At 41.4% G+C, this 26,176-nt stretch overlaps 1 protein-coding gene across 3 annotated transcripts; it reads right to left on the reverse strand.

Annotated features, from left to right (window-relative positions):
- Nucleotides 1–5,026: 5,026 nt before the first annotated feature.
- On the reverse strand, nucleotides 5,027–24,272 carry TMEM179 (transmembrane protein 179). Of its 3 annotated transcripts, none has more exons than XM_089522655.1 (5): nucleotides 23,863–24,272; nucleotides 15,318–15,455; nucleotides 10,414–10,492; nucleotides 7,465–7,633; nucleotides 5,027–6,287 (listed from the first exon to the last, which is right to left on the reverse strand). In XM_089522655.1, the coding sequence occupies exons 1-5, from the start codon at nucleotides 24,216–24,218 to the stop codon at nucleotides 6,256–6,258; spliced, it is 774 nt and encodes a 257-aa protein (XP_089378781.1). In that variant the 5' UTR covers nucleotides 24,219–24,272; the 3' UTR covers nucleotides 5,027–6,255. The 3 variants fall into 3 exon arrangements, with proteins under 3 accessions (XP_089378781.1, XP_089378780.1, XP_089378782.1); XM_089522654.1 differs by having other exon boundaries at nucleotides 5,027–6,292; XM_089522656.1 differs by lacking the exon at nucleotides 5,027–6,287 and having other exon boundaries at nucleotides 6,873–7,633.
- Between the last annotated feature and the right edge of the window lie 1,904 nt (nucleotides 24,273–26,176).

Here is a 26,176-nt window from a genome sequence, read left to right on the forward strand (position 1 = left end):
GGAAGTCTCATTTGGCTTCTTACACTGTCATGTAGCCAAATCCAGCTGACTAAGTGCCACTGCTATGAGGTCAAATCAAGGCGAGAAAGAGTAGTGTCTAGTTGCAGAACATCCCTCATGCCTAGTAAGTGGAGTAACCCTCTTTCATTTTAAAGGACTGCAAACATTAGGTGTGAAAGAAAGGAGAAACTAGCTTTGCACACCAAACCTGCTCCTCTTTTGCACAATGATGGTTGATTTGTCTATGATATAGTTGCATTAGAATTTTTGAAACCCCAATAACAAAATACACATTTCATTGGCCTTGGGCATGATGATATAGTTGTTGCTTAATAGCACATTTCCTCCCATTATAGTCAAAACAAAGCACTATAGTGGCAATTCGAGAGAGAGAGAAATGAGTCCTTTGGGAGAAGGGGCTTATTAGCTTGATTCATCAGCAAATACATTTAACCTTCTGGGTTATTGCCACACTGTAGAAATAAAGTGATTTGGCACCACTTTAATTGCCATGGCTCCATCCTGTGAAATCCTGGGAGTTCTAGTTTGGTGATGTATTCAGCCTGGTCTGCAGGAGAGCTTGATGCCTCCACAAACTACATATCTCAGGAGTCTACAGGATGGAGCCATGATGGTTAAAGGAGTGTCAAACTGCTTTATTTCTGCTGTGTGGATACACCTGAGACGTAGCTGGCTTTCAGGTGTGATTTTGAGGACAAAAGACCCATGAAGGAGGAAACACACTGCAAAGGAATATATGAGGAAGGATATACTGTGCTAATATATACTAAGCAATTGCACTTCTGCACATTTTGAGGGGGGATTTTGACTGTGCTGTGTGCAATGTTGCCATTTAAGAGAATGATGCCATTTTTTCTCATATCCACTTGAAGAGAGAGAATGAGGGAGCAGTTTATCTGTGATCATTCACCTTCGCCTTAAAAGAAATACCACACACATACAAATCTTTCAAACAATTTATTAATATATGGCACCACATCAGAAGCCCACTTAGGGGTGGGGGAGAAGCATTTACTATAAAACACATTCATTAACACTCAAACAACAATGTGTATTTTAGGCATCTCTCTGCCCACACACAAACTTAGAAAATACAGTGGTATTATGGCCTTTAGTTCAGAAGCGGACAATATGCCTTGCTACATGAGTTTCGCTTAAGTAATACAAAGTATTACAGCCAAAGAATAATAACTATGATTTTCTGCTCATATAAAACAACTTCCTTTCCAGTTCTGTATGAAATAGGTAGCAGTGTGCATTTTTAAATTTTAAAAAAACTGAATTGTTTTCCAGCGCATACCATGCAATTCATGCCCAACTGAAAAATGAATAAGGATTCTAAAAAATAATGGAAGGTTGGAGTGTAGATTAACAGTTGATCAATAAGTGCTGAAACAAATGCAAATTTTAGTTTTTAATTTCAAATTATTTTATTTTTAATTTGGATTTGTTCATGCTAAATTTGTTTTGATGTCTAAGTCTGGATGCAAGTAGACAAAATGGACCCAGATTCTCCCACTACAGTTCTATTTTCCCTTGAGAAATCATGAACCTACTGCCATGATGCTTAATTCAGTCAGCCAAGTTCAGGGATCAAGGAGGATGTCAACGGTTTGGCAGAGAAATGGATTAATTCCAATATTTGGGATGGCATGTTAAAATTTCATTTTTCTGTTTGAACAATGGTGCAGAATTTCAAATTTTCATATTCACTTTCACTGAAATATTTACTAAATGGCAATGGAAGTAGAGTTGCTAAAATGCTTTGAAAGCTGTCTTGGATCCCATTTTGGGAGGGAGGTGAGATATTAAGTACAATAAATAAATAAATAAATAAAGTTACTCGATTTTTCATTTGCAAATAAAACCCACTGCATCTACTTCACACCAGTATTTTAACATATTATTAACAGTTTCCTCTACATAAATTTAAAAGAAAAGATTCAGAAATATACACATCACAAGCATAGCTTCAGCAATTAAAACATTCATCCATTATGAATATGAACCAAGGCCTTATGAATAAACATTTAGATCAGGAGAAAGGTACCGTTAAAGTTTACACTGAATTTTTTCCTCTTCTTCTTTCAATACATGTCAGGAGAAGGTTTCCACTAAATGAAACAACTTTCCTTGCTGAAGGTCCAAATTTTAATCCCACATATCCCCACTGCTAATAAATTTCAAATGGTAGAATTTGTACAGATGAAATAATTTGTCTAAAACCTTGTTAAAACAAAATCTCAGATTGTATAAAGATGTTGGTACATTTGTGAAGCCTTCCCATTTCAGACCAAAACTGAAACAACAAAATTTACCATTGAGTCAGAAAATGTACTGAAACAGCTGCAGTGAAGAAAAGGGAATAAACCCTGGCTGAATCCACACTACACAAATATAGTAGTGTTGTATCACTTTAACTGCGGTCCAAAACACACTGCAGAAATAGTCCAGTTTGAAACTGCTTTGACTGCCCTGGAATCCTGGGATCTGTAGTTTTGTGAGACATTTAACCACCTCTATCAGAGAGGTCTGGTGCCACAATAAACTACAATTCCCAGGATTCCCTAGCATTGAACCAGGGCAGTTAAAGCAGTCTGAAACTGCATTATTTCTGAAATGTGTTTTGAACCTATAATGGTTTAGTTTGTATGGAATTCTAGGATTGATAATTTAGTGAAACACTAAGCATTCTCTAGAGCAGTGGTTCCCCATCGTTGGTCCTCCAGATGATTTGGACTGCAGCTCCCATAATTTCTGACTCTTGCCCAAGTTGTCTGAGGCTTCTTGGAGCTAAAGTACAAAACAAATGGAGCACTAAAGGTTGGGAACCACTATGTCTAGAGCACCTTGAACTACAGCACAAAAGTTCTCTGTAGCAGAGAATTCTAATTACTTCACAACACTACAAATCCCAGGAATCCATAGCCCAGAACCATGACAGTTAAATAGTATCAAAGTGTTATAATTGGGATTATTATTATTATTATTATTACTATTATTATTATGCTTTATTTATATAGCACTGTAGATTTGCACAGTGCTGTACATACAAGCAATATAATAGATAAGAGTAAACATGCCCTTGGCGTACAATCTAAGAAATAGTAGCATAATACATAGAAATAATACATAACAATACAGGAAAGGGTTCAATAAAACAGGCAACAAAACAAAAACGTCAAATAGCAAATAATAGTCATTTGTAGTGTGGCTATATCCTGAGCGAAAGGTAAAATGTCCTCCACATGAGTGATATTGTTTGGGTTGCTGTTTAGATTCCTAAAATGTGAAATATAAAGAGTCTCCACTTGGGAAAAATGAAGGACATGAGATACTTAGGGGATCCCTCACAATCCTGGTTCTCCAGATTTGCTACTAGCAGACCCCCAAATCTGCTGGATGAGGAATTTGATGACAAACCTACTATTGCATGTGTAAGAAAGCATTATAACAATTCAGTTTGGGGCTGGGATAGCTAAGAGTGCCTCTTCCCATATCCCTCTGAATTTATGATCATCATCAGAGGCCCTGCTGTATATCACATCACCCAAAAAGATCTAATTGCAGGGCCTTTTCTGTAGCAGCACCCCTACTAGGAAGACCAAAATCCTCCCTCTTTATTATAGCTGAGAGCCACAGAAAGAAATAAGAAATGGGTAGCAGCATTACATTTTACCAAAGCTTAGGAACATTACTTTTTTGGATTATAACTCCCAGAATCCCCAGCCAGTATTCAATCCATCTGGGAGCCTGTGGAAGTTGTAATTCACAGAGTTACACTTCCAAGCTCTAGAACTTTGGTTAAATGCAAACATCTCATGGAAGTGACCCTCCAGCTAGAAATCTAGAAGAAACCATTTTCTCCTAGTACACAAAAGTTAAACATATTCCCTTTGTCATAAGATCTGAGTGGTTTGCAATAAATTCAGTTTAAACTAATTTTAAAAAAAATGGGGACAGAGAGCATCCCGGGGCTTCATGTGAACCACAGGCTACATTTTCCCTACCTCAGACATAGGTACAGAATGCTTGGGGCAGGAGTTTACATTTGGAATAGAGAAATGACCAGCACTGTGATATATATGGAGAAAATGCAAGGTCTCCTAGGGACTGTATTGTATATAGCAAGTTGACTCACACTGCACACACTTGCTGCCTGATCCTGTCAAAGAGGACATGCATTGTCATTGAAAGAGGAAGAATCAGGTTTTGGACCCACCACGTTCCACTCAATGGCCCTTTTCATCAAACAATCCCACATTTGCCACATAAAGGGGGACTAAGACCACACTCTCTGACTGCACCTTGAAGCTGGCTTAATTTGCCAAAGCAAACCATATTATTATATTGGGAGACAGGAATCTTAGACAGGATTAAAATGGCAAGCCATGATTAGCACTAACCATGGTTTAATCTATACTTAAATTTGTATAACATCAGTGAGAAGCCTTGATCCTAAAAAAAAATCCTAGGCCTGAGATTTGCTGGGTGGAACTTTCTTAGATTGCAACTGTCATCTCTAGTTGTTTGAACAAAAGGGAGAAAGTGTCCCAGTTCAACCATCAACTGACTACCTAGCTTGACATCTTTGTACTTTATACAAGTAGCTGCAGTCTTATAAGCAGTAGTCTTGTAACAATTTTACAGACCTTATGAGAGCAATATCACAAAAGAGCACTAGTACAGTAGACTATACCACTAAGTTTCTAGTTGCATATATGAAGAAGCAGGCATTATATATCAACTGCTTACAAGGCAAACTGTTAACCATAGCCTCTTTTACTACATTTTACCAAGAAATAAATAATGTATTTCACAAGCTAACCTCAAAGCTGAAGCTAAGCCAAAGTGCACTTGGTGATCTCTCAAGAAGATCTACAGAGAACACCTAATATAGTACAATGGATTATCCTCCCAGCCCGCCCTGATCATTAAGATAAACTAAAAAGTTTCTAGGCAACCATGTTCCTCTGTACCTTCTCAAGTACTTCCTATCAAATTGGAAAGGAATTCATGATCTTTCCTATTCAGTTTTCCACATTCTGAAATCCCAAACTAAGATTTACAGTTTATTTCAGTCATGAGTGTGACATCTAGCTTCAGCTCTGCTAAAAATATATATATATATATATAGTTTTTTTTAAATTTCAGTGACTTTCTTTAACTTGTAATTCTGGATAAATCTGATCACACAGGAAAATTACTGAACACCCACGATGATGTTGATAATTTATAGAAGACCAGAACTGCTGATTCACATGACTGGATAGCTGACAGAACACTGGAACATTTTTAGCATGCCAGCTCCAGTTTAGGTGCATATACCACCTTTCAGCATATGGGCACAGCTATCAAGAAAGCCAAGCAGCACTTGTTAACAAATTAATCCTGTATATGATAGCTGTTGTACATAATTTATAAAGGTGGGGATGCAAAATTTTAAAGCAGTACCTCCACCCTCACAGCTAATACTGCAAGAGGCTGGGGGATGTGGCCCACAGATGTGTTTACAATGTGGGGCTTAGTTCTCCTTGCTCTTTTACCTGCCTTTGTGCCAAAGAAGTAGCAAGGTTGTGTCTACACTGCCCCCCCACCAAAAAAAAAACCATATTAACCTCATAGTGGCTGCAAATTGGGCGCACAAAAATTGTGACATGCAAGGGGTTTTGTGGAAAATCTGATTAAAATGAAAAAGAACTGCCCACACATTTGCCTGGAAATCTGGATAATCTGAGAACACTGAGATGCATAGGACATGTGAACATCATAGGCCTGCCCTTTTACACCTCTGTGAGTTCGCCTGAGAGAAAGTGTGACGGGTTATTCCAATCTTGCCACAGTGAGTGTGGCATTAACGGGATCATGGCAGACCAGAAACATGTGCTATGGCTATGAGGTGGGTATGAGTTTTCCCATCAGTAGATATGCCCTACAGCATGTTGGAATTGAAGAGTGGACTTTGTTGTGGTCTAAGCCAATGGTTCTCAAAATTTGTTCCTCCGTGTATTTTTGACCTCTGCTCCCTGAAGCCCCAAACAGCTTGTGATTGGAACCAAAGTCCAAAACACCTGGAGGGTCAAAGCTTGAGAACCACATATTTAAACTGTGTAGCAGATTCCCACTGAGGCATGCCTCCAACGTGAGTTTGCCATGTTTGCAACCTCTAGTTCATCCATTCACTGGATCACCATGAGCTTTCAGCTTTCAGATTATGGAGGAAAGAAACACTCCTCACACCACCACAAAAATAACATCCTTGGATCCTGTGCTGGGAGAAAGACACAGTATTAAATATAATGTAATGCAATGCAATATAATGTAACATCATGCATAATATGATCTACAGATATCCTGTATATACAGACATGTGATTTGGACAATTCCCAACCTACATTCCTTTACTTCGAGAAGGGAAAATCACATTAATTAGTCATCCAGATGATTGGCCAGTGCTGTAGAGCGCCCACATCATTCATGACATTAGATAAGATCCAGATTTAATCATACTTATTGAAAATTCACTAAAACCAATGGTCATTAAACTAACCATGACTTACTTTCTTCATTGATTTCAGTGGATCTCCTCTAAGTACAGTGCTACCTCGGGTTACGAAATTAATTCGTTCCGCGGCGCCGTTCGTAACCTGATACATTTCGCAACCCGAAAAGGCTTTCCGTTAGCGCTGGAAAGCCGCTAGCTGCGCTTCGCATTTAAATTTCGCGCCGAAATGAATTTCGTAACCCGAAAAATCTTTCGTTACCCGGAACAGTTTTTTCCAATCTAACTTTTTCGTACCCCGGAAATTTCGTAACGCGATCAATTCGTATCCCGGGGTACCACTGTATTGGATTCAACGCTGTGTCCCCCAAATTGTGGAGACCAGCTGAATGTGTGAACTAGGCTTGTGTCTTCCCACCTGGAGAAGAAATATAAATTGCAATCCCCAACTGTAAAGCCAACCAAATGCTCAAAAATAAACAAACAGTTGATGGCAACATTATGTAAATCTTACCAAACAAATGCAAGCAATTTACTGTCTATGGATTGGTTCACATATGGATGTTCATCACAGGTTAACTGTAGCACTGAGGGATGTTTGGCATGTGTGAATGTGTCATCACAAATTAATCCCCTGAAATACCTGATGCCAGTTGTAGCAGAATACCTTTCATTGAACAAAGACTTTGTATATTGGGGAGAAACATGTTTAGTAATTAACTGAAATGTACATGCCAGTGTGAACCATTATTGTGGGTTTTGTCAGTAGAGCTATCTCTGCAGATAATATCTCATTTAAAGGATGCTTAATTCCATTTTTTTTCTTTTTTAAAAGCTTTTGAAAGCCTGCCAACAAAATTTCCTTTCTCAAACCCAAACAGACTAATTGCAAAACCTACAACCTGCTGGGCAAACCAAGTTGTCCGCCCATTAGATCATACCACTTTTCTCATCTTGAAAAGAAGTTCGCGAAGCGGATCGTCCTAGCAAAAGCTCCTTTTCATGAATCAGGCTATCCAGAAGGTCTTCCTGCCTGTAGTTCTGATAAACCTTCAAAAAGGCCAAAATGGTAATTCCTAGCCAAGTCAACCAGGCAGCCCAGAGGCCAAACTAGATATGAGAGAGAGAGAGAGAGAGAGAGACATTATAATCAAATAATTCTTGGTACTACTTCTTTTCCTAATAGGGAGAATCTCTTTAAACCAGAGGGCCAAATTTAATTTCAGGTAAGTTCTCTGAGGATGTATTCCAGTGATGTGAAGGGCCAAAGCAGAAGGATGGAACCAAAACACCAGTGTAGTTTAGCTGAAAACACTTATTGGCAATAATTAAGACTAGGTCCAAACTTCTAGAATGAGAAAAAACATACAAAAGCTGTAAAACAACCAAATGATGATACCGTGGAGAAGGTGGCATGGCCAACTGTAGAAAACCTGGGGATGGGGGTGGGCAGATTGGGACTCCAGGAGGACCACATTCAGCCCCAAAGCCTGAGGTGCCCCACCCATGTTTTATATACTTATCAAATATGTGGATAACACCAAATTGGGAGGAGTAGCTAATACCCCAGAGGGGAGGATCAAAATTCAAAATGACCTTAATAGATTAGAAAGCTGGGGCAAAACTAACAAAATGAATTTCAACACAGAGAAACATAAAGTGCTGCACTTAGACAGAAGAAATTAAATGCATAGGTATAGAATGGGGGACACCTGGCTTAACAAGACTACATGTGAAAGGGATCTAGGAATACCAGTAAACCACAAGTTGAACATGAGTCAACAGTGTGATGCAACAGTTGAAAAGGCCAATGCAATTCTAGGATGCATCAGTAGAAGTATAGTGTTTACACTGAGGGAAGTAATCGTACCATTGTATTCTGCTTTGGTCAGGCCTCACCTAATACTGTGTCCAGTTCTGGACACCACAATTCAAAAAGGATGTTGACAAGCTGGGCCATGTCCAGAGGAGGCTGACCAAAATGGCAAAGGGTCTGGAAGCCATGTCTTATGAGGAGAGACTATATTTAGCCTGGAGAAGAGAATGTTAAGAGGTGATATGATAGCCCTGTTTAAATATTTGAAGGGATGCCATATTGAGGAGGGATCAGGCTTGTTTTCTGCTGCTCCAGAGATTAGGACCTGGAGCAATGGATTCAAACTAGGGGAAAGGAGATTCCGCCTAGACATTAGGAGGAACATCCTGACAGTAAGAGCAGTTTGACAGTGGAAGAACTCCCTCAGAGAGTAATAGAGTCTCCTCCTCTAGAGACTTTTAAACAGAGGCTGGATGGCCATCTGTTGGAGGTGCTTTCATTGTGTGTTCCTGCATGGCAGTGTGTCTCCTCTGAATGAATGCCTGGGAAAGGTAATGGACTGGATTAAGAAAAACAAATTGAAGCTGAATCCAGAGGAGACAGAGGTGCTCACTCTCTAGCCTGGGTTTGGAAGTTCTGGATGGAGTTAAACTCCCCCTGAAAGATTGTGTTCTCAGCTTGCGGGTGCTTCTGGATTTGTCACTCCAAATGGCAGCCTAGACAGATACAACAACCAATGGTATTTACCATCAGCTTCAGCTTATATGCCAGCTGCACCCCTTTCCTAGAGCTGAAGGACTTAAAAATGGCAGTGCACGTGTGGTAACTTTAAGGCTGGACTTCTGTATTGCACTGTACATTGGGTTACCTCCAACAAGTTTGGAAACTTCAGTTAGTGCAAAACATGGCAGCCAGAGTGGTTACTGGTGCATCTAGGATTGTATCACACCTATATCAAAATCACTCTACTGGCTGCCTATTAGTTTCCAGGCAAGTACAACATATTGTTTGTTACCTTTAAAGCCCTAAAGTGTTGGGCCATGTTTACTACTCCTGTATAATCTGCCCTGTACACTCAGGTCTTCTGGGAGACAGCCAGGACTAGGCTGGCAACTGTTAACCAGAGGACTTTTTCTTCAGCCACCCCCAAATTGTGGAATGACCTGTCAGAAGAGATTTCATAGCTGGATACACTGTCTCAGTTTAAAACAGCATTAAAGACCATTCGCTTCTGGCATGCTTATCCAGATGGTTTTTAAATCACAAGTTTTTAAATTATGAATGGATAGTTTTTAATATGTATGCTTTTAAACTGATGTTAATGCTCTTGTAACCCATTACGTATTTTTAATTGATGTTCATGTTTTTAACTGTGTTATGTGTCTATTTGTTGCTGTGTTTAAATCTGTCTTAAATGTGTGAATGAAGCAACCTCAGGAACATTATCTTTCACCTAAGCCATTCTGCATTTCAATGACCTCTGTTCATACATCCAACTGCAAATTGTGGAATACTTTTGTGTGGAATAACAAGAAAACAATGAGGTATATGCATATTTGAACTGACCTCCATTGAAAGTGGGTTCGGAGGATGATATTTCAGTGCATCGGATGACTAAGGCACTTATTGCACACATTTTTGTCTCCATTTTGAGCACAGGCAGGGAACACATGTGGCCGAGTGGAAACAGAGTTTACTGCATGCTATACTGTCAGCAAAACATCCCCATGCCATCGCCAACCCTAACCTATCCCCAAGCCAGGCAAGGCATGTGGATTTTGCTCAGCCTGAAAGATTCTGGCTGAGCAAGAATGCTTTCCGGCTGAGCAAAATTCACATATCTCAGCCGGGCTTGGGGATGGGTTAGCATCAGCAATGGCATGGGGACGCCTTGTCAACAGTTTAGCATGCGATAAACTCCATTTTCACTTGGTCATGCATGTTTCCTGCCCATGCCCAGAATGGAGACAAGAGTATGTGCGATAAGCTCCTTTATGACCTACAGAGTCTTTCCAGAGTGGCAACTTGTCAGTTCAAAGAACAGAGAGGCTCTGGGCACTATCACTTGGCTTACCTGTGTGATGGCAAACTGGTCATAAAATGCTGAGTTTTCTAAATTCAGCTCAAGATCTATATCCTGTAATTCTTCACAGCTAAAAGAGAAGACATTTTGGATGAAAGGGAAAGAAACAAAAATCATTTCAGCAATTCCAAATGACCTTATGAGCTTCAGTTGAAACAGGCCTTTAAATCCTGTTCTATAACATTTCATTTTCTAGCAGCCCACTGCTATATATAAAACTACTGGATGACCACATCTTCATTATAAAACAATCAACCTGCTGTCCTTGAAAACACAGATAAACTTTCATATAATAGCCTTTCTGAGAAATCTTAAGCGTGACTGAGCTTACTGCAGTTTCATAGAAGGGAAGAAATAACAAAGCTAGGGCCAAAATGTCAACTTCCCTTCCAGTGCTTTGCCAAATTTTCCCATTCCTTCCAATTTCCTGAGAAGTAAGAGCAAGAGAGAAACTACATGAATGTCTATTTGAATCTCCCTTTTGGAATTCAGCTGCAGGTATGCCAAGGTCTTTCAGAATGGCCACTGAAAAGATGGCACATGCGCATTATAGTCACTATGCTCAAGATTTGTGTCATGCAAGGACAAGAGATTTTTTTAAAAAGTGAACAAACACCCTGTTCACAGACATGTTCTTGCTAGGGGCAGAAAAGGCCATTGTTTGAGTCATGATCCTCAATCAAAGTATCCATCCTGAACCTCCTCAGAGCTGTTATTAGATGAAGCTCACCTTGTTTCTGAAATTCCCATTTTTGGGAGACCTGAGGTAAGTCTGAGAGAGATAAAAAAGATCTGCACAAACCTTGCATACTTAAAAAACAAAACAAAACAGGGACATCTTAAAATAAGTGCAGACTAATAAGCTAAGAACACCTTTAGATGGATGAGGAGATACATACAAAATGCACAGGTTAAAATGTATACAAAAATGTGTATTTTAATGCCAAAAATATACAAATTTTCTCATAAAAAGGGGGGAGGGGAAACCCCAAAACCTTGCAGTCTGATGTAAACCTGAGATGAGATGAGAATGTAGATGAGATTCAGAAAAATGTAGTGAAATCAAGACCAGGAGAGCTTCACTTCCCTCTTTGCTACTGGAGACTTTCCAGGATTGCTGGGTTGTTTTTCAGAAACAGTTTCTCTCTGAACACCAGATGATCAGCAGAGGAGGGTTGTGGCCACTACCTCTATTTCTGGACTTCTCAGAAGCATCCACTCTGTTCTGCTTCCAGATTCAGAGATTCAGATTAAAAAAAAAAAGGGGGGGGGGGTTATAAAAGGCATTGTGTGTGGAATAGAGTTTTCCATCCTCTTCCCCACTTTAGCTATTTGTACCCCTCTCCAACAAAAAAGCAGCTTGAGGATCAATAGAATAGTTAGCATACAGCCCAGAAAAGTTAGGCTTTAGACTACAACTCTAAATATCCACCAGACAGCATAAGGGATTGTGGAAGCTGTGGTCCAAAAAGGAACCTTTCCCTTTTCCCTTCCCCTTGACTGAGTTGGTGGCATCTCAGATGGAAGGAGAAATATGGGTGTGTGATGCCTGGTATTTGGGGTGGAGAGGGGTGAAATGAGATGTGGAAAAGCTGGAAATAAAGCAGAAAGGAGTGCAAAAATAAGAAAGAGCAGGAGGAAAGTGGAAGGGACTAAAGGGTTTGTAATCCAGACAAAGTTGTTTCTTCTGCTAGTCTATCAAGATAAACGTAGATGAATGTGCATCTATATTTGAACATGGTAGCTTCATGACCCTGGACATATGAAAGTTGGTATAGATGCTAAGGAGACTAAGAGGTAGATGTCAATATTATTTTGTTTTTTAAATGCTTTAATTAATTGGTTTTTTAAAAAAAATCTGTTTGTAAACTACAGGACCATCATCAGCCACTAGGTGGCAGACAACAACATGCGGTAGCCATTGTTAAGGACAATGACTCTTTTTTTTGGGGGGGGGGGGTCTATAAGAAACTAGCTTAGGAAAAAGTGGATAGAAAAGCTTCTCTTTTCAGAGAGCAGCAGACAGAATGGGAAAAGCTGTCTCCAAGATTCTGGAACAGCAACCTGCAAGATAGAAGGCAATCAAACCATTTCTGTTTGCATTCAGGTGAGCTGAGACCTCCACAAGCATAACTTGCAGAGCAAAAAAATGTAGGACAAGAAACAAATACAGCAGCAATTGCTGAGGCCAGAGTCCACCTCTGGAAGAGGAAAAAGAAGACTCTGCATTCTTTAATTCCCTGGTTTAAGGTCATAGTTTGAATCCAGTAGTTATAATTGGCTTAATATTAACTTCCTCCACTCACTACCATGGAATTACACAAAGGCCTTAAAGTTTCTGAGCACATTATTCTTAATTTTAAAAAAGCTTTCAATAAAGATTAAAAAAAAGTAAGCACCTCCCCTTTTACTAAGTCCCACCCACAAAGCCACCCATAGGCATACCCATTTCGACATCAACCCACAAATGTGTTTTGCCCCACAATGAAACCCATCTTATGAGCCTCTATTACCTTTTGACATCACAAGAGAAGACTTCAGAAGAAGGGAGGATTTTGCAATTTTTTTGTTTGTTTGTTTCAGATGCTCCAGAGCAAAGAGTCGGTGAGAAAGAATCTGCCTACGGATTTTTGACTTTTTGTTTTAAACAAATAACTTGGAATTTTACTTGGTGCTGTGCAAAATATCCGGGTTTTTTGAGGTTTCAGAAGGCCTCGCTCTCTCTTCATTCTCTTTCTCGCCTTTCCAGTGTGGTCAGCCATCTTGGATGCTTATCCGAATATTCGATTCGTCAGTCTGGGTTTTTTCACCAAAAAACCCAGAGAGCATTTTTAACCGAATATTCGAATAATCGTTGCAGCCCTAAACAGAACATTCACTAATGGCATTTTACAACATATGACAAGGTGAAACATAAAATGAATGCTTTAACAGTGCAATTAATCTATATCATATGACATAAAATGTCACTTTTAACTTCTACTTTATTATCAAGCGCATACTGTCTTTATTAAAACAAATAACCACTAATTTTTTTATCTAATAGCAAATGAAAAGTGATAGAATACATGGATAATTGGTCAGCTAAACATTTTTTTTTTCATTTTTGTTGGGATTTAATATTTTGTAATATAGTAAATTTAGCTTGCAAACTGGAAGCATATGCAATATACATTCCTCTGCTACCAGACATTTGCCCAGGTAAATTCAAATGAAGAGCTTGAGAAAGTTAATTTCTGGATTCCAGTTCCCAGAATCCATCAGCAAGAATGACCCCTAGTCATTCTAGCAGAAGGATTCTAAGAACTGAAATCTTAGAAGATATAACATTCCAAGCAGTGTTCAAATGTGTGGAGGGGCAACTACAGACACCCAGCCCAACCATTCTGTCCCACTTGTAGTTTTGTATTAATAACATTTATAGTTTGGGATTCTGCACTGTATTATGAGGCAAATTTTATGTCCCAAATTCTTATGTTCCATTTCCATTCGTAGAGATTTGAGTCCAAGAATAATATGCATATTTCTATTTTTGTAGACTGCATGGGAGTAGTAGGAGAAACATAAAATTGGGCTTTTATATTTGTAGTTATCAGGATGCTTCTTGAAATTTTTGTGACACAGAGGTCCTACTCTTGTTCAGGTGTTATACCTGAATAGGATATGGGGCCAAGTGTAAAGAGAGACGTTGGGAGAAGTCATTTTTCAGGACTGCAGCTCCCAGAATCCCTAGCAACCGTAGTCATGTGCTGGAGATGCCGTGAGTTGCAGTCAAGCTCTATTTCATACGGAAGCTTCTAACTGCATTCAAGGATATACAAGCAAACACAACCCCTCCAAATCTCCCCACCCATTATTCAGGGATTTAGGGGGAAGCAATGGAAATAATGGGGGCATGGCTGACATGTCAGCATGATCTTGCTTCCATGCATCCATTTACCCTGTTTTTATAGAATGCCAGAATCAGGCCAAGAAATTTCTTGTTCTAACGAACATATAGAAATAATTAAACATTTGAGTCATTCCAAGTTGTGTATCTTGAACTGTGCAAGTAATACATTTCAGCTGAGTCTCATAGAAGCCCCTTAATAACTGTGATGTTTGCAACTGTCCAGCCATTTTAATGCCTCCACCACGATCAGCCCTATCAACTTACAAAACTCAGACCAAAATGACTCTTTATCAGAGTAAAAATGTGGTATATTTTTGGACAGCAATGTCAAGCATCCTTTAGCCAGCATGGACACACTGTAGTTCAAAAAAGGAGCTTTTCTCAGCTCTGTTTTATATATAACACAGTGCCGTTTGTTTCTCCATTGTGTGGCCTTTAGTAGTTGCTATTTTAGAATTTTTAGGCTCTCAGATGTCATAAAATGAGGGACAAAACAAGGACATACCCTGTGCCCATGCTAGCAGGAGAAAACTAGGACTGTAGTCCAAACAAGTAACTTCTCCAAGCTCTGAAAGGAATGCTTATCTAATGTTGAAGAATGAAACAAATGAGCAATTATAATTTAAAAACTCAATCCCCTAATCAGGATGAAATATTTGAAATCAAGAACAAGGACTGGGAACATATCACCCTCATAGGGATGGATAATACTGTATATTTCTTTGTTTTCTGATACCCAGGAAATCCAGTCAGAAAGCATAATACAATGAAAAGAACTGTGGCACATTACAGACCACCCCTTTGGGGCAGCCTGTAGGCGCTCCTTTCCCCACTGGATCGGGGCCTCATTTGTCAGCCATGCTTGAACAAGTCATACCATGTTTTCCTTACTTATATAACTGTATTTTATTTATTGCTTCCCACTGATTTCCTTCTGGGTGGAAACTGTTGGTTAAAAAAAAAAGCAAGCACACACATAATTATCCCCATTGTCAGTACCCACCTATTTGGCATGCTTCCTTTCTCAGTAATAGCATCGCACCACATGTTGAAGCCAACACTCACGATAGTGCTGGCAATAAAGATGACAAAAACCACAAAGGCGCTGATCAGCAGATTGAGGAAGGCATAGAAAAAAGAGCTGCAATGGAAATGGGGGAGAAAAGAAGAAAGAAAAGTATGACTCATCAGTAACATCAGCACTGCCCCGAAAACAGGGATGGGGAAACAGGTGGACGTCTAGATGTTGTTGGACAGCTCCCATCACCACACTGTTGGCTATGCTGATTGGGGCTGATGAAGAAGTTCATATGAAGAAATTGGACTGTATTGTTTAACCCTGCTCTAGCCCCACATATTGAAAGACTGCCCCACATATAGCAAGATTCAGTGACATGTGTTCCCCATTGTTGTTGCCATCATGTCCATTTCAGCCCTATGAATGTGTGTGGTGTGTGCCTTCAGGTTGTTTCCAACGTATGGCGACCCTAATGCGAACCTATCAAGGGGTTTTCTTGGAAAGATTTGTTCAGAGGAAGTTTGTCATTGCCTTCCCCTGAGGCTGAGAGTCCAAGTCACCCTGTCCTCAACAGCCTTGCTCAGGTCTTGCAAACTCAGGGCTCTGGCTTCCTTGATTGCATCTATCCATCTGTAATGCATTCTTTCTTTTTTCCTACTGCTTTCTGCCTTACCAAAGTACAATAGCTATTATGCTTCCTAATTTCGACAGCCAAAACAAGAGCCAAAGTACCTGGTATGAGTACTTTGTGTAAAAACCATTTGCGCATGTGTGCCTAATATGCTGGATAATTGGGGGTTCTGACCCTTTTCAACTTCCAATTTTCCCCATGTGATAAACTCCTATGAACTGCCTGACCAGATCCATGACCTAGCCCCAAACAACAAACTCTGCCACATCCCTAGAAGCCCCTACTGAACTGTCAAATGTACTAATTTTCAAGATATTTGCTTATCCATGTTGAGTGTACCCCTGCTAGCCATGGTCACTTTGAATATGTTAACAGAAACCCACCCAACATCTGGAATGATTTCTGCATCACAGTAAGCACCTAAACACTAGCATCAAATTGTTTCCCTAAAGATGCGTGAAATATCAGTTCTGCTTTCTCCTTCCCCTTTTCCCTCTTCACTGATTAGCTCTGTCTTGAATTCTCCATCTCCTGAATGTCAGTGTTAACTAGGACAATTTCCCAAATTAGAGCATGCTCTGTTTCCTACAGCTTTCTACAACTCATCTGCCTCCCCTCCCTGCACCTCATAAGAACATTGTGCTGATAAAATACTTCAGGGCAGGGAAGAGGAAGCATTCTCAATGTAATTGTTTGTACAAAAGATAGCATCAAGATCTTCTTCATGTAGTGGTTTACTGAAGCTTACCTGTACTTCTCTGCAAAATGTTAAAAGAACAGAAAAGGCAACAGAAAAAGAATCTTAATGCTATCATACACATCATAACATCAAGATTTTGCATGAGGGATTTTAGTGGGCTTTTAAATACATATGCAGTCATGTACACCAGTCACGCATATAGGAAGGAGATTCATTAATGGACCGAAGGCATCAAGAGTGCTTGAAATCTCTATCTAGAGAATACAGTGGAGGAGGAGACAGAATAAAGGAGGATTTCTTAATTCATTTTGAACCATTTCAGAAACAAGACAAAGGAGCAAAAATCGAAGGGGAATTTCAGAATTCCTCCATCCCAATTAGAATGGAGACCAAATAGAAAAGATGTAAAAGTTGGGACAGGGATGTTGCCATCTAAACTTCGGCCTCTACCAGTGAACACTGCAAAACAGGGCAATTATTACAGTTGGCCCACCAGATCCATAGATTTTTTTATCAATGATTCAGGCATCCATGGTTTCAAAATATTCCAAGAAGTATAAATTCCAATAGCAAACCTTGATTGTTGCCATGATACATAAGAGACACCATTTTACTATGCTATTATATTTAATAGGACTTGAGCATCCATGGATTCTGGTATCTACTGTGAATCCTGGAACCAAACCCCAGTGGATAACAAGGGACCACTGTACTAGATCCTGAAAACATTATTTTGGACTTCTTAACTGGCATGAAGCCAGCTTTGACTTATGGCAAACCTATAGATGAGAAACCTCCATGTCACACTGTCATCAACAGCCTTGCATAAGTCTTGTAGACTCAAGGTTGTGGCTTCTTTGAGTGAAGGAATCCATTTGTATTTTGGGTTACAGATTCCCAAATCCCCAGCCAGCATATCCAGTGGTCACTGCTGCTGGCAGATTCTGTGAGTCATTGTCCAAAAAAGCAACGTTTCCAAGTTCTAGTTTGTAGAAACCATATCATGCTCATCAGAGGATCATCTCAGGGCTGGTTCCCACATACAGCAAAATATGGTGGTACAGGAGATTGTGCTACCAAAGGTTGCATGGAAAGGATAACATTTCTGACCGTCCACCCAAATGAAAAAGAAATGTGCATTTTTAATGCATATAGTCAGCCCTCCGTATCCACAGATTCTTTATTCACAGATTATACCATCCCCAACTTGAAAATATATATATTTTAAAAAATATTTCAAAAAGCAAACCTTGATTTTCCCATTTTATATAAGGGACAAAATTTTAGTATGCCACTGTATATAATGGGACTTGAGCATCCACGGATTTTGGTATCCATGGGGGTCCTGGAACCAAACCCCATCAGATACCAGTGATGCATTCTATATCTAAAAACTAACACATCAAAAGATAACACATCAACATAATCTAGCCTATCTCTCCAGATTGTTCAGTCTATACTATTTTTATTTGTACACTGCTCTGAAATCTATCCCTTCTTTCTGGTAGGTATTCCCTCAAAACTGCAGCCCACCAACTGGAGGCTAGTTAACACTACATAATTGTAACACTATAGTTCCATTTTAACTGCCATGATTCCATCCTATGGGATCCTGTGATTGGGAGTTTAGGGAAGAGCATTGAGAATTGAGAGACCTCTGTTGCTTCAGGAGACTGTCAGTCCCAGATTCCACAGGATGAAACCATGGTAGTTAAAGTGCAATAATACTGTAGTACCATAATTAAAGTGCAATAATAGTACCATAATTTTGTAGTGTGGACGGATCCCACTTTCTGAACTGGTGCAGTCTATTCTACAACTTCAGAATTCCACTGCCTCTTTCCACTGGATGTAGAAACCAGCATCTCTTTCACATTACCTAGTTGTGGTGCTACAATCCCACTTTAGCTGTCATGGGCTGCAACTGCACTGCAGAAGTAATTCAATTTGACACCACTTCGACTACCATGGCTCAATGCTATAGAATTCTGGTAATTGTAGTTTGTAGTGGCATAGACCTTTCTGACAGCAAAGGCTAAATGTCCAACAAAACTACAATTCCCAGAATGCCATAGCATTGAGCTATGGCAGTCAAAGTGGGATCAAACTGGACTATTTCTGTAGTGTGGATGAAGCTGCATTACATCCTATGGAATCCTGGGGTTTGTAGTTTCATGAGGCACTAGTGGAGTTCTCTGTCTAATAATTCTAAATACCCTTCCCTAAACTGCAAATCCCAGGATTGCATAGGACATCACCATGGCCATTGGCAGCTAAACAGCTATAACGATATCACCTCTCCTTTACTACTCAGTCCATGGCAAGAGGACCAACTGTTCAAACTGAAAGGCAGGCAGAAGATTATACATTTCCTTGTGTGTTTGTATCTTCAAGTCACCTGTCAACTTATGGTGACCTCATGAATTTTCTAGGGTTTTCTTAGGCAAGGAATACCCAAAGGTAGTTTTGCCAATTCTCAACTCTAAAATACAGTATAGCCTACAGCACCAGGTGGTCTCTCATCCAAGTACTAATCAGGGCTGACCCTGCTTACCTTCCAAGGTGAGATGGGATATGGTGCGTATAAAATATACATGCTCAAAATATCAAAAGGCTGTCTTTAGCACCAGCTCCTTGAACCCTGAAATGTCCAAAACACTAAACACTCATTTCATGCTAAGACAGCAAAATCCAGATGCTGCATTCCTTCTTTTTTCAAATTGCAAGTGACAGATTTGGGTTTAAGAACCTTCCTCTTCCATTGCCTTGTTCTCAATGACAGACCATCATCACTTCAACTTAACCTATGCTTTAATCTCACCTTGATTTTTAAGAACATTAGCACATATTTTTTAAATGAGTTTTCACATGCAATTTGGTCTTTCTCTTTTCATGAAATAAAGTGCAAAGTCTGAAGGGGAGAAAAATATAGTAACAGGCCATGCATCCAAGAGGGTCATAATAACCTAGAAGGAGGTACACATACATGTGCACTTTGCTTTCTAATAGAGAAAGAGACCACTTTTGTGCACATTGTCATGTGACGTTAAAATGACAATCTCCCTTCCCCGTACCATCAAGTCTCTGCAACATCCTCCAGATTCCTCTTCCCTGCCAGACATTTTGAAAAGATTACTTGTCTCTCTTACAACCCCCCAGGAATAGCAATTCACATTTAACTAGGTTTCTTAGCATTGTCTGCAACCTCTATTATTATTATACTTTATTTATATAGCACTGTAGATTTAGCCTCTGGATGATGGAAGGGGAAAAACTGTCACCCAGACCTACAGAAGATGCCCACCCCGAGAGTATTACAAGTTAGTATGAGAGAGAGTTTTAACGACAGGTAAACAGGTTTGAGTGTTGGACAACGATTCTGAAGACCAGGGTTCGATTCCCAGCTGAGCCAAGAAACCCCCTGCGTGACCTTGGTCAAGTCACATGCTCTCAGCCTCAGGGGATGGCAATGGCAAACCTCTTCTGAACAAATCTTGCCAAGAAAACCCTAGGAGAGGTTCACCTTAGGATTACCATACGTTGGAAATTATTTGAAGGCACACAACAACAATAACAAACAGACTGAAGAGACAGCGTGGCGTAATGGTTTGAGTGTTGGACTAGAGATCAGGGTACAAATGCATGTTCAGCTGCAGCAACCCACCAGGTGACCTTGGGTAATTCATACTCTCAGCCTCCAAGGAGGCCGTGGCAAACCCCCTCTGAGCAAATCTCACCAAGAAAACGCTGTAACAGCTTAGGGTCACATAAGGGGGAAACATCTCAAAAGCACACAACAAAAGAGATTGCGTCCACAGAAGGAGAATGTGAAACATTTTCACCTTTTGAAATGTAGAGCTGGGGCTATGGGATTGAGCTGAAGAATGTGTGTGTAAATGTCTGTGTCTATGTGTGTTAAACCTGCTAAGGCTCTATGTGTCTACATACCCTGTCCAATGCATGTGTGGTTCAGTTTTCTTGGATGAAACCTTCTTTGCAACTTACAGTTTGCTGATCTTAATTGCCACACATCTCAAAGGTCAGATTTACAGAGTATGTAATTTTAGCAGTGCTCTAGATCCACATCTCCATGGAAATCACTTGCACATCCTATTATAAACTCACGACGGGAGACTTTCCTCCCAATCATCTGGAAGTGTCTGCTCTTGCTAGTGCTAGTGCCTCCTCAAAATGACAATTCCAGGATTTTATGGCAATTAAAGTGGCTTCAAGGTGATACAACTATGCCGTGTCAAAGAGCCCTTTGAGTCATAGGAATCCTGTGAGGTTAGCTCAGGCTGAGAAGATGCAACTGACCCAAGGTCATTCAATGAGTTTCATGGCCCAGCAGAAACTAGAACTGAGATCGCCCAGGTTTCAATGTCAGTCCAACATCATAAGCATATACAGTTTTTGGGGGCTATGAGGCTTTGTTCTAGAAGAATTTATTCCTAATGTTTTGCCAGCAGCTGTGGTTGGCATCTTCATCAGAATAAACTCTTCTAGAACATGGCCTCATAGCCCAAAAAACCCACAAAAAACTATGGATGTCGGTTGTTAAAACTTTCAATTTCACATTATAAGCACATCATCACTACTATCACTACCATTGTTTCATTGCTACCCCCGTTCACTGACCAGAGGTGTAAACCAATAGTACAGTAATTACATCAGGGCTGAGCAAAGGGAGACCGCATCTGACCATCAAGACTGTTTGAGGGCCTTCAGAATCCATGAACCACTTTTTTCTGGGCAAAAAATGTAAGTGAATTGTTTCTCCTGGAAGCCTTCAGAAGCAGCATTTCACCTTTTCAAAAGGTTTCAGGGCTCCCCATCAAAATATACCCATTTTTTTTCCAGAAAAGGGAATGTTGGCCTCTCCAAGTGTCTGTCTGTCTGTTTATTGTTCTGTATTTTTGGTATCCTGTGTGGCTTCTGGAAGAAAACTAAGCCCAAGATTCACAAGAGTTTACTTCAGGGATTGGCCTGAAGTAAATAAATAAAACACAGGCCTGAATCTTGTTGATCAGTCACAACATGGCAGACCCATTGAATGTATTGTCCAGTGTTAAGTGAACATAAGGATATGCCCCATTAAGTCAATGTATCCACTACATTTTGTGTCCTATTTTTTGTGTGGGGGGTGGGGGGGAAGTGGGATAAAAATATAATAATAATAATAATAATAATAATAATAATATACTCAAGTTCACATTAACCATAGGATTCAGACCATAAATCAAAAATATTCAGTGTGGATCCACTGAATTTATTGTTCAACAGCCAGTCAAAACATAGGTAAACCCTATCAATTCAATGGATCTACTGAATCTGAGATTAAGAATAGAGTTCAGGCTATCAATCAAAAGTGTTCATTATAGACCCATTGAATTTAATAGTAACACACAAGCGATTCTCATCAGTTCAAAAGCTCTACTCAACTTGGAAACCAGCTCTTATGTAAACCAACATACACATAGGACCCATCAGTTCAACTGATCTATTCTAGTGATGATTCACAATAATATTCGGGCTGTAAATCCCAAGTGTTCATGGACCTGTGTAGGCACAGTGTCTATGTTTAGTAACGCCTTTTAATACATTTTCCTGAGAGGAAGCCCCACAGTGGTGTATGCCTTCAGGTTGTCTGTCAACTTATGGTGACCCCATACATTTCATACGCTTTTCTTAGGCAGGGAATACCGACAGATGATTTTGTCAGTTCCTTCCCCTGAATTAAGGCCTCCAGCAGCTGGTATGCATTGGAGGTCTCCTATCCAAGTACTAAACAGGGCTGACCCTTGCTTAGCATCCAAGATCAGACAAGATCTGGTGCCTTGGGGGCATTTAGGACCTTCAGAGGTGTGTCTCAGTAGAATAAGAGACTGCATACAATGAAATGGATAACCCCATCCAGTGCATCTATGCTGTAGAAATAATACAGTGTAACACCACTTTAACTGCCGTGGCTCCATCCTGCAGAAATTGTGAGGCACCAGCACTCTTTAGCAGAGATGGCTGCTGTTATTAACTGCTCTTGAGTTGAACTCAGCTCATGGCCACCCTGTGAATGAGACATCTCCAAGGTTCCTTGTCCTCCACTGCTCTGCTTAGCTCTTGCAGGCCTCTATGTTTGAATACAGCCATTTGGCACGTGGTCTCCCTCTCTTTCTACTGCCCTCTACCTTTCCTAGCATTATTGTCTTTTCCTATGATTCATGCTTTCTCCTGATGTGGCCAAAGTATGACAGCCTCAGTCATCTTGGCTTCCAGGGAGAGTTCAGCCTTGATCTGTTCTAGAGTCCATTTGTGTGTGTGTGTGTTTTTGGCCATTCACAGTAGCCTCAGCGCTCTTCTCCTGCACCACATCTCAAATGAATTTATTTTCTTTGCTGTCCAGTACATGGCGATGGGGAATGCCACACCTTGGACAATCCTCTTTTTAGTGTTTAGTGGAGACAGTGTGGCATAAGGGTTGGCACGCTGGACTATGACTCTGGTGACTGGGATTCAATCTCCTGTTCGGCCATGGAAGCCCACTGGGTGACCTTGGGGAAGTCACACTCTCTCAACCTCAGGGTAAGGCAGTATTAAACCCTCCTCTGAAGAAACACTGCAAAGAAAACCCCACAATCAGGTCCCCATAAAATGACTCAACTGAGTCTGTCGTACTTTGGCCACATCATGAGAAAGCATGAATCATTGGAAAACACAATAACACTAGGAAATGGTAGAGGGCTGTAGGAAGAGAGGGAGACCACATGCCAAATGACTCAGTACGCCCCTTCCTCCTCCTCCCCTTCCTCCCCAACACCTCTTCCTCCTCCTCTTCCCCTTCCTCCCTCTTCTTCTTCCTCCATCTCTTCTCCGCCTCACCATTTCCTTCCTCCTCCCCTCTTCCTCTTCCTCTCCTTCCTCCTCCATTACTTCTTCCTCTTCCTCGTCTTCTCCTTTGCCTCTCCACCACCTCCTCCACCACCTCTTCCACTTCCTCTTCCTCCTCCATTACCTCTACCTTTTCCTCCCCCTCTCCTTCTTCTTCATCTCCACCACCCCCTCCTCTTCCTCTGCCCCTTCTTCTTCCATCTCCCTCTCTTCCTGACTCTCTTCCTCTTCGTCCTGCCCTTCCTCCTCCATCCCTTCTTCCTCCCTCTTCTCCTCCTCCTGATGCCCTCTCCCTTGGGGGGGGGGGCACTTACTCCTGCTCCCGGCCTGCTCCCACTGCTGCTGCTGCTCCCGGGGCTGCCGCTCCCTTGGCGAGGGCGAGGAGGGCCCTGGCGGCGAGGGCGGCGGCCAGGAGGAGGGAGAGGAGGCCGGCGGCCAGGGCGAAGCGGCAGGCGGCGGGGGGCCCCCACTCCTGGACGGTGAAGCGCTGGCGCTGGGCAGTCAGGTTGGCGCTGAGCCAGAGGCCCTGGGTGAAGAGCAGGCAGCGCCCGTGGAAGTCCCGGCTGTGCTCCGAGAGAGGCACCACCACGATGAAGCTGAAGAGGAAGGCCAGGCAGCAGCCCACGCACTGCCCCAGCGCCAAGGGGCTCCGCGGAGGGGACGGCGCCATCCTCCCGCCTGCGCCCACCGAGGAGGCTCCGAGGCAGGCAGTCAAACAGGGAGGCAGGCCGGGAAAGGGAAAGGGAAAGGACCGCCCTCCGAGGGGGGAGCATCGGGGCTCCACCTCTTTGGGGGAGTGCAAAGCCCAGCAGCCCCCACTAGGGAACTGGCAGCCCCCCAAAAGGAAGAAGCCCTTTCTTCCTTCTCCCCTTTCCTCTCTGGATGTTGGGCCCCTGCCTCCCCCTGTAGAGGATGATGGAACTTGCAGTACAACTGTAGCCACTGCTGGATGGAGGATTTGGGGAGTAGCTGTCTCTTAAATAAGGGATTCCCGCCATCTGTTTTCTCCCCCCCCCCCCCCCAATCCTTCTCCTCTGGATGTTGGATCTCCCTAGATGGGTGATGGAAGTTGCAGTCCAACAGTAGCCACCCCTGGATGGAGGATTTGAAGAGTAGCTGTCCCTAAAATAAGGGATTTCCCACAGCTCTGTTTTGTTTTTCCCCCATCCTTCCCCTCTGGGTCCCTGCCTCCCTAAAGGATGATGGGAGTTGCAGTCCAACTGTAGTCACCTCTGGATGGAGGATCTGGGGAGTAGGTGTCACCAAAATAAAGGATTTCCCCCAGTTTTGTTTTCTTTTCTCCTCCTTCTTCTCTAAATGTTGGGTCCCCGCCTCCCCTATAAAGGATGATGTGAACTGCACTCCAACAGTAGCCACTGCTAGATGGAGGATTTAGGAAGTAGCTGTTCCCAAAATAAGAGATTTCCCCCAACCCTGCTTTCTTTTCCCCCATCTTTCTCCTCTGAATATTAGATATTAGATCCCTGCCTCACTAGATGAAGGATGATGGGAGTTGTAGTTCAACAATAGCCACTCTGGAGGATTGGGGAGTAGCTGGCCCTAAAAAGGAACTTCTCCCAGCTCTGCTTTCTTTTCTCATTCTACTCTTCCTTCTCCTCTGGCCAAAGTTGAAGGATGCTGGGAGTTGCAGTCTCTTCCCAATCCTCTGCTAAGTTTGAAGCTGCAAATGAACCCTTGATTTCCACATCATCAGTACTTCAAAAATAATCATAAGAGTTTATCACAGTGGGGCTAATTTCGGCATTAAAGAGAGATTAAAGAGCATTTAAAGTGAAATAAATAAAGTGAAAATGGCAAGGAATTGCATGAATGATTATCCCATGCAATTGGCCAAATAAAGTGATATCAGAAATGCAGTCGCTAAAATCCCTAAAGTAAAAAGATGTTTGTTAATGCTTCTTTGTGACCACTTTAATGGTGGGATTTGTGCGATGTTTTATGCGATTTTTCGGGGATATTTACAGGATAAACCCCCATTTCTTTCATATGATAAATTCCACTGACAAACTGTTGTGAGTCCAGCTAAAGGTGCTCTTTGACTCTGGGAAGATTGCATGCATTCATTAAATGCATCCAATTCCCCTTCTCCCCAAAAGTATCACACACATTTACTATAACTATGAACATATATATACTATGGAGAGAAGACTTTTATGCATGCACACAGACACTGCAGACACTCACTGGGGGAGATTGTGGGCATGACATAAATATGCACACACCTATACCCTGGTCCAGAAAATCTCTTGGATTTGAGATCCAGCATTTTATTATCAAAAAGGTGTTATACAAGAGCACAAAGGTGGGCAGAATTTTCTCATGCGCAATTTCAGTGGGTCTCAGTGTTTTTGAAGATCGTTGATGGCTCTTGGGAAATGTTCCCATAACCATAGAGTTTTGCTTCTCTGTGACAAAACTTAGGAGGAGGAGGAGGAGGAGGAGGAGAAGAACATTGATCAGCACCAAGGACAGCAGATCCACTCTGACTGTCATTGGGACACTTGATTTTCTAAACAGTGCTGTCCATGGTCCTGAATACTGGATGGATTCCTTTGCTGTTGTATTTGTTGTTGTAGGCTGGAGCCATGGTGGTTAAAGTGCTGTCAA

Source organism: Sceloporus occidentalis, unplaced genomic scaffold (genome assembly GCF_023333645.1).
Source record: "Sceloporus occidentalis isolate IW3139 unplaced genomic scaffold, rSceOcc1.0.p SCAF_4, whole genome shotgun sequence".
Taxonomy (NCBI): Eukaryota; Metazoa; Chordata; class Lepidosauria; order Squamata; family Phrynosomatidae; genus Sceloporus; species Sceloporus occidentalis.

Excerpts from the sequence above, each read along its gene's own strand:
- TMEM179 (XM_089522654.1), bottom strand. The coding sequence starts at position 24,218 with ATGGCGCCGTCCCCTCCGCGGAGCCCCTTGGCGCTGGGGCAGTGCGTG. Across the intron at positions 15,456-23,862 it reads GGAGCAGGCCGGGAGCAGGA|CTCTTTTTTCTATGCCTTCC; the intron begins GTAAGTGCCCCC and ends TTTCCATTGCAG. Across the intron at positions 7,634-10,413 it reads ACCAGTTTGCCATCACACAG|TTTGGCCTCTGGGCTGCCTG; the intron begins GTAAGCCAAGTG and ends TCTCATATCTAG.